This window comes from Oncorhynchus nerka, linkage group LG9a (assembly GCF_034236695.1).
Source record: "Oncorhynchus nerka isolate Pitt River linkage group LG9a, Oner_Uvic_2.0, whole genome shotgun sequence".
In the NCBI taxonomy this organism is placed as follows: domain Eukaryota; kingdom Metazoa; phylum Chordata; class Actinopteri; order Salmoniformes; family Salmonidae; genus Oncorhynchus; species Oncorhynchus nerka.
In genome coordinates this window covers 12,222,536-12,236,862 of record NC_088404.1, presented here as the reverse complement: position 1 = coordinate 12,236,862, position 14,327 = coordinate 12,222,536, and the positions used below count along the sequence as shown (strand labels likewise).

The 14,327-nt window shown below is 44.1% G+C and overlaps 1 protein-coding gene across 3 annotated transcripts; it reads left to right on the top strand.

Moving 5' to 3' along the window:
* Nucleotides 1-9: 9 nt before the first annotated feature.
* Nucleotides 10-13,304, top strand: LOC115133933 (uncharacterized). 3 transcript variants are annotated; one of them, XM_065022321.1, is made up of 9 exons: nt 10-214; nt 6,025-7,243; nt 7,552-7,645; nt 7,847-8,027; nt 8,790-8,804; nt 8,989-9,072; nt 10,995-11,065; nt 12,291-12,423; nt 12,543-13,304. In XM_065022321.1, the coding sequence occupies exons 1-9, from the start codon at nt 143-145 to the stop codon at nt 12,561-12,563; spliced, it is 1,890 nt and encodes a 629-aa protein (XP_064878393.1). In that variant the 5' UTR covers nt 10-142; the 3' UTR covers nt 12,564-13,304. The 3 variants fall into 3 exon arrangements, with proteins under 3 accessions (XP_064878393.1, XP_064878392.1, XP_029523238.2); XM_065022320.1 differs by having other exon boundaries at nt 11-214; nt 7,549-7,645; XM_029667378.2 differs by lacking the exon at nt 8,790-8,804 and having other exon boundaries at nt 13-214; nt 7,549-7,645.
* The last annotated feature ends 1,023 nt before the right edge of the window (nt 13,305-14,327 follow it).

The window sequence follows — 14,327 nt, the reverse complement described above, 5'->3', positions numbered from 1 at the left end:
CTTGCGGTTGTGTTTGTATCGGAGCTGTGAGATTAAACTGGGCGGCGTGTTCTCGGTCCAAAGACCCACGTTGTGGGACAAGATTTGCACCAAACCTACCTGCACATTTCTCAATACAATTTAGGCACTCTGTACGAAGAGGATGGGAGGCAACAGCAGCAGCAGCCACGTCTCGTATGAAGACGACCACGTTACTTTTGTGAAGGGCATTCGGGTGAGTGAGCAATGAGATACAAAGTTTATGTAACCTAAAAACAAGCAATAATGTTACGCGCACTTACTCATTAGTTACAGAAAACCGTATAATTTCAGTTATGTTGCATTTATTTTTGTCGAATGTCGATATCATGCCAAAATACTGAAACGCACCACATTCGTGAAAAACATCGATGCATAGGCTTCTTCCAACAGCCTCATCAGCACGTTCACTTTCCAAGTAAATCCAAATCTATGTATTTTCATAAGCGGGCAAACAGACAGTTTTTACACATTGCACAACCATTTGATTTGAAAACAATGTGCTGCTACGCTCCCCCAAATTGTCCAGGCCTTTTCTAATCTGGGGAAAAGTCCGTCCCCGCCCTCCATCATCTCTCCTCCGTGACCCCCCCCCCCGTCCCTTTTAAATCGTTTGCAGTCGGAGTGCAGTGTATGCTGCAAATACTGCAGTAATTTCGCAATGTAACAGCAGTTACAATTAGATTTTGGACTGTATTTGTCACATGCACAGAATACAACAGGCGAAGACATGACCGTGAAATGCTTACTTAGGAGCCCAACAATGCAGAGTTTTTTTAAGTAAGAAAAATGTACTAAATAAACTAGAGAAAATAGTAACACTATAAAATAACGAGGTTATATACCGAGTCAATGTGCAGTGCTACTGGTTAGTCAAGGTAATTGAGGTAATATGTTGGTAGGGGTAAAGTGACTAAGCATAGAGAATAGCAGCAGCATATGTGAAGGAATGTGTGTCCGTGTAGTGTGTGTGTGTGTGGTTGGAGTCCAGTGAGTTGACATCAAGTCGGTGCAAAATATTATAATAAAATAAGGGGGGCAATGCATGAACTATTCAGCAGTCTTCTGGCTTGGGGGCAGAAGCTTGCTCCGGTACTGCTTGCCGTGCGGTAGCAGAGGGAACGGTCTATGACTTGGGTGGCTGGAGTTTTTGAAATTCTTTAGGGCCTTCCTCTGACACCCCCTGGAAGCTCGCCCCCGGTGATGTACTGGGCCGTACGCACTACCATCTGTATCGCCTTGTGGTCAGATGCCAAGCAGTTGCCATACCAAGCGGTGATGCAACCAGATGCTCTCGATGGTGCAGCTGTATAACTTTTTGAGGAGTTGATGTCCCGCCATGCCTAATATTTTCACCCTCCTGAAGGGGAATTAGACGTCACTGTGCCCTCTTCACGACTGTGTTGGTGTGTTTGAAACTAGAGGTCGGCTGACTATGATTTTTCAACGCCGTTACCGATTATTGGAGGACCAAAAAAAGACGATACCGATTAATCAGACAATTTAAAAATAAAATAAACACTTTTTTATATTTTTTTATATATAGTTGTAATAATGACAATTACAACAATACTGAATGAACAATGAACACTTAAAAAATAAAATAATATAATGCATAAAATCAATTTAGTCTCAAATAAATAATGAAACATTTTCAATTTGGTTTAAATAATGCATAAACAGTGTTGGAGAAGAAAGTAAAAGTGCAATGTAAAAAAGCTACCGTTAAGTTCCTTGCTCAGAACATGAGAACATATGAAAGCTGGTGGTTCCTTTTAACATGAGTCTTGGCAAAAGCTGCTGGCAACCGGAGGAAAGTGTGGTTTGAATGAATGATTTAAAGCCTGCTGCTGCTGCCTACCACCGCTCAGCCAGACTGCTATATCAAATCATAGACTTAATTATAATATAATAAACACACAGAAATACGAGCCTTATGTCATTAATATGGTCAAATCCGGAAACTATCATTTCGAAAACAAAACGTTTATTCTTTCAGTGAAATACGCAACTGTTCTGTATTTTTATCTAACGGGTGGAAACCCTAAGTCTAAATATTGCTGATACATTGCACAACCTTCAATGTTATGCCATAATTATGTAAAATTCTGGCAAATTACGGTCTTCACACAGTTCGCAACGAGCCAGGCGACCCAAACTGCTGCATGTAGCCTGACTCTGCTTACACTCAACGCAAGAGAAGTGACACAGGACAAGCTCGTTAAACTAGTAATATTATCAACCATGTGTAGTGAACTAGTGATTATGTTAAGATAAGTTTAATGCTAGCTAGCAACTTACCATGGCTCCTTGCTGCCTGCACTCACCTAACAGGTGGTCAGCCTGCCACGCAGTCTCCTCGTGGATTGCAATATAATCGGCGTCCAAAAATGCTGATTACCGATTTGTTATGAAAACTTGAAATCGCCCCTAATTAATTGGCCATTCCGATTAATCGGTCGATCTCTAGTTTGGACCGCGATAGGTCCTTAGTGATGTGGACACCAAGGAACTTGAAGCTCTCAACCCGCTCCACTACAGCCCTGTTGATGTGAAAGGGGGCGTGCTCGGCCATCATTTTCCTGTAGTCCACGATCAGCTCCTTTTGTTTTATTCACGTTGAGGGAGAGCTTGTTGTCCTGGCACCACACTGCCAGGTCTCTCTACTCCCTATAGGCTGTCTCATCGTCGTCTGTGATCAGTCCTACCACGTCGTGGTCGTGGGTGAACAGGGAGTACAGAAGGGGATTAAGCACAGCACGTACCCCTGAGGGACCCCCGTGTTGAGGATCAGCGTGGGAGATGTGTTGTTGCCTACCCTCACCACCTGGGGGTGGCTCGTCCCAAGGTCCTTCGCTTAGTGATGAGCTTGGAGGGCTCTATGGTGTTGAACAATGAGCTGTAGTCAATGAACAGCATTCTCACATACACTATATATACAGTGGGGCAAAAAAGTATTTAGTCAGCCACCAATTGTGCATGTTCTCCCACTTAAAAAGTTGAGAGGCCTGTAATTTTCATCATAGGTACACTTCAACTATGACAGACAAAATGAGAAAAAAAATCCAGAAAATCACATTGTAGGATTTTTAATGAATGTATTTGCAAATTATGGTGGAAAATAAGTATTTGGTCACCTACAAACAAGCAAGATTTCTGGCTCTCACAGACCTGTAACTTCGTCTTTAAGAGGCTCCTCTGTCCTCCACTCGTTACCTGTATTAATGGCACCTGTTTGAACTTGTTATCAGTATAAAAGACACCTGTCCACAACCTCAAACAGTCACACTCCAAACTCCACTATGGCCAAGACCAAAGAGCTGTCAAAGGAAACAAAATTGTAGACCTGCACCAGGCTGGGAAGACTGAATCTGCAAAAGGTAAGCAGCTTGGTTTGAAGGAATCAACTGTGGGAGCAATTATTAGAAAATGGAAGACATACAAGACCACTGATAATCTCCCTCGATCTGGGGCTCCACGCAAGATCTCACCCCGTGGGGTCAAAATGATCACAAGAATGGTGAGCAAAAATCCCAGAACCACAAGGGGGACCTAATGAATGACCTGCAGAGAGCTGGGACCAAAGTAACAAAGCCTACCATTGGTAACAGAGAATAGCCTTAATGAAGAGCTCAGTGCCTTTCAACGTGGCACTGTCATAGGACGCACCGTTCCAACAATTCAGTTTGTCAAATTTCTAGGCCACACAAGTCACAGAACGGCACCGCCGAGTGCTGAAGCGTGTGTAAAAATCGCCTGTCCTCCGTTTCAATAGTCACTACTGAGTTCCAAACTGCCTCTGGAAGCAACATCAGTCTGTCGGGAGCGTCATGAAATGGCCGTGCAGCCGTACGCAAGCCTAAGATCACCAATGCTAAGCATCGGCTGTAGTGTTGTAAGGTGCGCCACCATTACACTCTGGAGCAGTGAAAATGCGTTCTCTGGAGTGATGAATCACGCTTCACCATCTGGAAGTCCGGCGGACAAATCTGGGTTTGGTGGATGCCAGGAGAACCTGCCCCAATGCATAGTGCCAACTGTAAAGTTTGGTGGAGGATGGTCTGGGGCTTTTTATCATGGTTCGGGTTAGGCCCCTTAGTTCCATTGAAGGAAAATAAATCTCAACACTACAGCATACAATGACATTCTAGACGATTCTGTGCTTCCAACTTTGTGGCAACAGTTTGAGGAAGGCCCTTCCCTGTTTCAGGATAACAATGCCCCCATGCACAAAGCGAGGCCCGTACATAAATGGTTTGTTGAGGTCGATGTGGAAGAACTTGACCGACCTCCACAGAGTTCTGACCTCAACCCCATCGAACACCTTTGGGATGAATTGGAATGCAGAGTCCGAGCCAGGCCAACATCAGTGCCCGACTTCACTAATGCTCTTGTAGCTGAATGAAAGCAAGTCCCCGCAGCAATGTTCCAACATCTAGTGGAAAGCCTTCCCAGGAGAGTGGAGGACTTGATGTAATGGCATCACAGGGGACCAACTCTATATTAATGCCCATGATTTTGAACGAGATGTTCATGTAGTCTAGGTGTTTATTTTATCCAGGTGGGAAAGGGCAGTGTGGAGTGTAATAGAGATTACATCATCTGCAGATCTGTTGGGGCGGTATGCGAATTGAAGTGGGTCCGAGGTTTCTAGGAGGATGGTGTTTATGTGAGCCATGACCAGCCTTTCAAAGCATTTCAAATAGAAGTTTGGTAATAGTTAGGTTGTTACGAATGCACTGATATAAGTGGACGCACATAGTATTTCGGCAACTTTGGGGAAAAAATGACTTTATATTGGAGTAGTGCCTGTTGACATAGGGGACTCATGGCTATAACCTGTTTTAGCATGGACATTGCCATTGAGGGCTTCTGACATTTTAAAAATAGTCAACTGGGTGGTGATTGCTCCCAACTCATAGGAATCAGCCAATGAAGAAGAAAGCACGGGCTGTCACAGACGCTATGATGGCACAGACATAAAGATGAGTGCTCTATCTCTGTGGCCTGTTTACACGCGTATCTGCCCTCGCATTGACTAGAATGGTCCAACCTGATATCGCTTTCTCCCACCAGCCTTCTATCTTTGAGGACATGTATTTCCATTGTTGGAGCGGTCACTCAACTATCTTGTCAAATACAAAAGACAGTCTTTGGTTTCAATTCATTAGTAGGCAAATGGAAGACTGTCCTCCCCTCCTTGATATCCTCCTTTTGGCGAGGAAGCAGAAGTGTATCCTCCTTGAGTCCTTCGCAGAAGAGTTTTGCTATCTGCAACACACCCCTTGAATTAGCTATTGTTTTCTCAAAGGAGAAAAGCATGCAAACATTTAAAAACAACGTATGCTTTTATCTGCTAAATGTCTTGCACAACGAGCTACATTTTGTTTTCATCACTTTATACATTTTATTTTGGACATCTATCCTGTACATCTATGCTGGGGCGGCAGGGTGGCCTAGTGGTTAGGCTAGTAACCGGAAGTTGCAAGTTCAAATCCCCGAGCTGACAAGGTACAAATCTGTCGTTCTGCCCCTGAACAGGCAGTTAACCCACTGTTCCTAGGCCGTCATTGAAAAATAATAATTTGTTCTTAACTGACTTGCCAAGTTAAAATAAAATAAAGATCATTTGCCCGAGGACGCGCAATTGGAGAAGGAGATTCATACAAGCGTATTTTAGTCCACTTTCCCTCTCCTTGCCTCCTCTCCTTGATTACCTTTTGACCTTTCTCTCAAAAGGAGGCTAGAGAGAATGGAGGAGTGAGGACCCAAGAGTTGAGCAATTCTAATTGAGAAAGTTCCCAGTCTTTACAGGGTGTGAGCTTGTGTACGTCTTTGCAGGAGCTGGTGGGAGGGGGGGGGGCTACGCCAATATAAGCTATCACTGTTAGTTGATTTACATGGCACACATCTAATTGTACTAAAGATAATACAGTCTAGTGCTGTGTTTCTAGAAGAAATATTATGCCTGATGATTGTTGAACGTTTGCCTTCTTTCCCTGACAGCTGACTGACAAAGTCATCAATCGGATGAGAGAGGAGTGCCAGGCCCAGAAGGTTGTCCAACCTCGCTCACAGCAGAATGGACCTGCTTCCACGCTCTCAACAGAACCTGTGGTCCCTGTGTCCACACCGGCCCCCACGGTCGATCATTTGGTCTCCCCTTCCCTCTTTATCCCCACAGCCCCTCCGTCTCCCCCTGTTCAGCCAGTAAAGCTTACTCCTCCACCTCCTGTCACATTTGTCTCTGCTCCCTGTCCACCTGCGGTCCTACCCACACCTCCCTGTCCACCTGCGGCCCTACCCACACCTCCCTGTCCACCTGCGGCCCTACCCACACCTCCCTGTCCACCTGCGGCCCTACCCACACCTCCCTGTCCACCTGCGGCCCTACCCACACCTCTCTCTCCACCTAAGGAATCGATAGTCCGAGCTCCAGCTGTTGAACCCATTGTTCCACCTCTAGATACCAAAGTGCTTCCTCAAGGGGCAGAACCAATACTTCCTCTGGTGCCTTTAGAACCTATAGCGCCATCTTTGGCCCCATCTCCACCAATAGAAGAACCCGTACTCCTATGTACCCCTACCACTGAGGAACCTGTAGTTCTGCCGACACTGGCTGAACATATTGTCCCACTTGTCCCTATAGAACCCGTAGTACCACCTAAGCCTGTGAAACCTGTGGTTCTAGCTTCTCCAGTTGTGGAACCAATTGTGCTGCCTCCAGTGGTTGAATCTGTTGTCCTACATCACCCTGTAGAACAGGTAGACCCACTTACCCCTGACCCTTCACCTGTTGAAGCTATTGTCCTGCCACCTGTTGTGGTTGAGGAAGTAGCAACACCTACCCTCGTAGAACCGGTAGTCCTGCCACCTGTTGTGGAATCTGTCACCATTACGACACCACTTGTTGTTGAAGAGGTTGTCCTACCCACACGTCCACCTGTTGCAGAACCTCCACCTCCCCCAGTCCTAGCACCTATCCCAGAGCCTATTATGGAGGAACTTCCTCCAGCACCATGTCCCTCCATGGAGCTGGCCACCCTGCCTACTGCATCGGCTGCTAGCAAACAAACTGATCTCCCTCCCCCTGTAGAAGAGCCCATAGCTCCCCCTCCTCCTCTCTCTGCCCCAGTAGAACCCATGGTCAGCATTCCACTACTCCCTCTCATTGAAAACGTGGCTGTTGTGACCCCCCCTGTGATCCCACTGCAACCTCCATTAGGTGAGTCTGCTTTCTCTCATTCAAGTTGTATTGATTTGTGTTATTGGTTTGTAATCATGTAGTCATGATCTATTCCTTATTGGCTGCAATAATTCAAGCGTATGTGGTTGTTGACCATGTGCACCCAATTGCAACGGTGACGTAAATGAAGACACAGAGACCTGTGTGTGCTTTGTTTGACTCCTACAATACAGAATTCAATATAGACCTTTCAGACGTCTCGGGTTGATTTGATAAGTCGAGCAGCGTTGTTGATTTTTACACAAAGCTCTTGCATGAAACATTTCCCTCTTTTTGTGGTTTAGTAGTAGATGAAGAAGTGCTGAGGAGGCAGATCCAAGCTGAGCTGACGAAGGGCCTGGAAGAGGAGATGAAAGTGAAGCGGCAAGAGTTTGAAAAACAGTGAGGAGACCAACATAAATCATAAAGGGCTGTTTTCCCAGACACCGGTTAAGCCGAGTACTGGACTAAAACACAAGCTCAGTGGAATATCTCATTTGAAAATGCCTTTTTAGTCAAATACTTTTTCAAAGTGGTCCTAGGAATAGCCTTTTTAGGGACATGGTCAGGTCTGAACTTCTGTGTCTCTCTGTCTATCTATAGGTTGTATGAGGTGAAGGTCCAGGCCAGAGCCCAGGCTCAGGCTGTAGCCCAGGCTCAGATCCAGGAGGAGGTTAAGAAAATCCTGGATGTGGAGAAGGCAGCGCAGGGAGAGAACCTGATGGCGGCCATAGAGAAGGAACGCATGACCACAGAGGATGAGAGACTCATGGCCCAGCTCTACGTAAGACACAGCACTAGATACAGTGGTGGATGTGCAAGCTTGAATATAAGCAATGCCTGAAATAACTAAGTACAGTCAGACTGGTCTGTTGACTTAACCAGAACTTCATAGCCATTTGCCACTAATTGTGTTCACTAAAATATATTTGCTCTTCTGTAGTTTGAACTATTTGCATGAGGTTTGTCTGTATACTTTCTGTCTGATCATGACTAATGTTACAGAATACTTATCTATTGTTTCATTCTGTCTAAAATGCTCGCGAAGGCCTTGCAAGTAAGTGTTTTAGCTGTTTCCATAAAAGGTCTGCCTGATGTTGGTAATATTTTGTGCATGACTGCTTGTGGTTGTTTGGCGAGCTGGATTGCTCCTATTCTGTTGGCACGAGATCACCTCTTAGGGTGAGCCAGGTGATTTGCCCAGGAAAACAGGCAAAGGTACCTCTCCTTACCCCCTGCCACCACTAATGAGCTTGGCTGCAGCTGGCCCATACAGCTCACCCAGATTTGTGGACAGAGCACTGGTCAGTTGACTGCCAGGTTGGCATGTTGAGTTCAGAACAGAGCTGCTTCCTCAACCCTGACTGTCAGGCTGACAAGTTGAGTTCAGAGCAGATCCCAAAGGGATGGCTTGTTTGCTTCTGCTATGAAATAGAATGGCATGACGCTGCATCTTGGAGGTCTGCATTTCCCCTTTGACCTGTAAAGATCCTAGTTCTCACCAATCCGTCTTCATCTTCCTTCCTGTTCTGCTATCTTGTTTCAGTGGCTAGAGCTTAAGGTAAGACAAGGGAGTGATCCTACTTCATGCATTCCTTGAAGATTATCTATTCACTATTCAGTTATATGATTTTCGTGTTGAATATTTGATTTTCATTGTCATCTCACTCAGGCTGTCATTTAGTAGGAAAGAAGAAATAACTTTATGCTCCGTTATATAAATATATTATCTCTGTCCTTCTCAGGCCCACAAACTGGAGGAGAAAGAGAACCAGGTGAAGAAACAAGATGCACTCTTCAGGGAACAGGTCGCCAAGCTGGAAGAAAAGGTACACACACACACACACATGGCCACAGGCTCTTATTATTCCTGTCATATTGTGTTATTACTGTACACACTGTAGAAAGGCTTGTGGTCATATGCACATCCTTAAAGGTAGGTGCTGGACTAAGGAAGGATACTAGAAAAGAATAAAGGCCCGTACACTGAATCTGCTCCCAATTGCCACCTTTTTATTGACAATGTTTATATCCAAAAAGCATCTTCTTCAGGTCAAAATGACTGTACACACTGCGTTGCAGCATTGCATCTACAGTTGAAGTCGGAAGTTTACATACACTTAGGTTGGAGTCATTAAAACTCGTTTTTCAACCACTCCACAAATTTTTGTTAACAAACTATAGTTTTGGCAAGTCGGTTAGGACATCTACTTTGTGCATGACACAGGTAATTTTTCAAACAATTGTTTAGACAGATTATTTCACTTATAATTAACTGTATCACAATTCCAGTGGGTCAGAAGGGAGTGGGTTACATACACTAAGTTGACTGTGCCTTTAAACAGCTTGGAAAATTATGTCATGGCTTTAGAAGCTTCTGATAGGCTAATTGACATAATTTGAGTCAATTGGGTTTGTACCTGTGAATGTATTTGAAGGCCTACCTTAAAACTCAGTGCCTCTTTGCTTGACATCATGGGAAAATCAAAAGAAATCAGCCAAGACTTCAGAAAAAATATTGTAGACCTCCACAAGTCTGGTTCATCCTTGGGAGCAGTTTCCAAACGCCTGAAGGTACCACATTCATCTGTACAAACAATAGTATGCAAGTATAAACACCATGGGACCACGCAGCCATCATACCGCTCAGGAAGGAGACGCGTTCTGTCTCCTAGAGATGAACGTACTTTGGTGCGAAAAGTGCAAATCAATCCCAGAACAACAGCAAATGACCTTGTGAAGATGATGGAGGAAACAGGCACAAAAGTATCTATATCCACAGTAAAACGAGTCCTATATCGACATAACCTGAAAGGCCTCTCAGCAAGGAAGAAGCCACTGTTCCACAACCACCATAAAAAAGACAGACTACGGTTTGCAACTACACATGGGGACAAAGATCATACAATTTGGAGATATGTCCTCTGGTCTGATGAAACAAAAAAATAACTGTTTGGCCATAATGACCATCGTTATGTTTTGAGGATAAAGGGGGAGGCTTGCAAGCCGAAGGACACCATCCCAACTGTGAAGCACGGGGGTGGCAGCATCATGTTGTGGGGGTGCTTTGCTGCAGGAGGGACTGGTGGTACACTTCACAAAATAGGTGGCATCATGAGGTAGGAAAATTATGTGGATATATTGAAGCAACATCTCAAGACATCAGTCATGAAGTTAAAGCTTGGTCACAAATGGGTCTTCCAAATGGACAATGACCCCAAGCATACTTCCAAAGTTGTGGCAAAATGGCTTAAGGACAACAAAGTCATGGTATTGGAGTGGCCATCACAAAGCCCTGACCTATAGAAAATTTGTGGGCAAAACTGAAAAAGCGTGTGCGAGCAAGGAGGCCTACAAACCTGACTCAGTTACACCAGCTCTGTCAGGAGGAATGGGCCAAAATTCACCCAACTTATTGTGGAAGGCTACCCAAAACGTTTGACCCAAGTTAAACTATTTAAAGGCAATGCAACCAAATACTAATTGAATGTAACTTCGGAAACCCACTGAGAATGTCACGAAATAAATCAAAGCTGAAATAATTTTTAATAGGATTAAATGTCAGGAATTGTGAAACTGAGTTTAAATGTATTTGACTAAGGTGTATGTAAACTTCTGACTTCAACTGTAAATGCTGACACACCACCTTACTTTCTCTACAATGCATGACAGCTCAGTAGGCACAGTCATACCAGTGTCCTACAGCTTGTCAACAGTCCAACAGCTGTTGTGTTGTTCCCCTCGTTAACAGAGTGCTCAGTTCTTCAAAGTCACCACAGAGAACTTCAAGAAGGGCAGAGAGGACGCTCACAACACCTTCAAGTGAGTATCATCGTTATTGGCGCTGGGATTTGCCAGGGACCTCCCAAAATGATTGTATCGCTATACTTAGGTGCCGGTTCGATACTTAGATTTTATTGCAGTTTGATGTTCCAAACATTGCTAGGGCTTGCACAATAACCGTGTAACCGACAGTTATAGATGAAGAAATACAATTACCGCTATAACCGAACGAACAGCTGACTGAAGACGGGATGGTTAGGTATTCCTGTGGTTCACTCCGTTTCTACGGTAACATGGACTCTTAACAACGTGATGAAACTGTGTTACCCCTTGCTGAAACAAGCCAGGTGTTGTAGCAAACAATGAATAGACTCGGCTTGGAACCTCTAACCCTGGCAATTTGATAGGTAAACTCATGAGTACAATGACTGTCTGGTATTGTGATGCAATCATTTCCATGGTAATGGAGAATGTTCATTCAAATCATGTTAACTGATGTGGCTCATGCAACGGAATGTTTTTATGTCTGTTGAGTTGAATCAACAAATCACAGCACATATTGATGGGTGCATTTCCTGCTTTTACGTCCTTCTTTGTTCCTATGGATACACTCGCAATGGCCGCCAGTCCACCCATTATGCCATCATTGACTTGAATTCAAACACCCGTTCTATTCATTCTATTTTTATGGAATCACATGCAGTTAGGAGGAGAACATGTACATCCATTTTTATTTTTTTATATATATATATTCAAACTGTTATTACCATGGTAATTTGGCTGGTCAATTACATTCATCCAAAATTCCATGACCTTCACAGAACTACATATGCTCACCATATGTCTGCTACAGAGGGACACGCGACAGCATGACAAAATTAGTTTTGATCAGTCGTGGAAATAAAAGTGCTGGAAAACATGTTGGATTACTATTTAAAAAGATGGAGAACAAGCTATAGGATGAAAAATACCCGCGTTTTGTCGGAGATACAGCCGACTAACTCTACCTAACAACATTTAAAATAAAAATCAATACTTGGAGTCAAGTATCGATTTATAATATCGTCCAAAAATCATATCGCGATATGTAACTATCTGTTTTTGTCTCCCCATTGCTCATCATTACACTGGGTCTTTATTTCCTTTACTATTTAACCAGGTAGGTTATTGAGAACACATTCTGTTGGACAAAAACAAACTGTCTTGACTGGGCAGCCTATGGTATAGTAGGATGTGTCTCTATAATCTCTCTCTCTATTCCCAGGCGTGTTGACATCAAGCCAGTGTGTGGTGACCTGCAGAGTCAGATCCTGAAGTGCTACAGGGAGAACACTGGACAGAGCCTCACCTGCTCTGGCATAGCCAACTTGTACATGAAGTGTGTGGACAACCACAAGGTCTCACATCTTTATTTCTCTCTCTGAAAAACACACACACACAGACTGAAAGTGAAACACACACCTCTATTGTGAGCTGACATTTTAGTCAAGCCCTGTTCTTCTTCTTTGTTTTTCAGACTAAGAGTGTTGGAGGTTAGAAGAGCCTATGGCGTTACTGTTTAACTAGAGGGACAGGAGCTGAACACCATCAGCCATCGAGACGCACCAAAAACCAGTTGAACTGTTCTGAGACCATGACCACTACAGCTGAAGACACTCCTGCTCCACCATCCCTTCCTCCCATCCATGGTATCTATATTACCCCCCCCATGTCCTGACCCAGTACAGGCTAGAGACTGGTACTGATGTCAAAGGATGTGAGAGAGAGCGCACAATATGGTTCTTGGGTACACAAATGGACAGTGCTATTAGCACTACACTGACGGAAAATGTACATTGTTACCATGACTACACTATGACAGGAAATGGAACCGGAAATGCAACACGTGAACTACACTATGACAGAAAATGGACATTGTTACCATGACTACACTATGACAGGAAATGGAACCGGAAATGCAACACGTGCACTACACTATGACAGAAAATGTACATTGTTACTGTGACAGGAAATGTGAGACATCTCATCCCTGACTGAATATAAAATGATTTATACATCTCTACCAATGGAAATATTGGGATTACGGTTTTGTTGTTGACAGCAGTATGAAACATAATGGAATGGCCAAGTTGTGAAAGATATTGTGCATTGTTTGTTGAGTTAATATGCACCTATGCCTTAATGTCCTATCAAAACACAAATGTTGCCTATGGGAAAAAAAATATTGTAATTTTGATCTTTGTTATAAAATACAAACTGATATGGGGGTGGAAACTGACTGTGCGTCCCAAATGACATCCTATTCCCTGTGAAGTGCGCTACTTCATAGTGCACTTCACCATTTCATAGTGCACTACGAGCAAGTGTGAGGTCTGGCCCATGGGCTCTGGCCAAAACTAGTGCAAAAGTAGTGCATAGTGTGTAATTTGGGCCAGACATCACACTTGGTCGCCACAGACCAAACCAAGACATATTTGGCACTTTGTTCATGGAGGGTGTGAACGGGAGTTGTTCTGAAACCCCCATCAACCTTCCTATTGGAATTTATATTGGTTCGCTATAAGAATGTTTATTGGAAATATAACAAAATTGCTTTGTTTGAGTGGCACTGCCCTCTTGTGGACATGGTTAGAATTACGCATTTTATTTATCCTTTTATTTAACTAGGTAAGTCGGTTAAGAACAAATTCTTATTTACAATGATGGCCTTCCCTGGCCAAACGCAGACGACGCTTGGCCAATTGTGCGCCACCCTATGGTACTCCCAATCACGGCCGGATGTGAAACAGCCTGGATTCGAACCAGGGACTGTAGTGACGCCTCTTGCCTTAGACCGCTGCGCCACTGGGGAGAGGATAAATAGTAAACAATTGACCCAAAATGTCACTCTTTAAAGGGTTGTTTTAACTTAATCACGTCCAGTGTACCCTACTTGTGTGGAAATGTATCGTCTTCCGATACCTGTCGCTGCGTATTATCTACTGCGCTCGTGTTTTGGCAATTAGATTGCGCACCTTTTTCCGAATACTGCAGCATGCAGAGATCGGGCGACCCGTGTACATACTCAACTGTAGGTCTACCTATCTGTTGCATGTCGGATTTCTAATCTACCACTTCGGAGTTCCCTTAAATTTCCAAAGAGAGAAGACGCACATTATCGCATGGATACGATGACAGAATAGATACGGAAAAGCAAAGTGCGCAACGGACCACAAAAACATCGGTCAAAGCGAGCGCACGGAACGTCCCACCTCCATCCATTCCACTCTGAACGGCATAAGTGCGGTGGACCACGCCATCC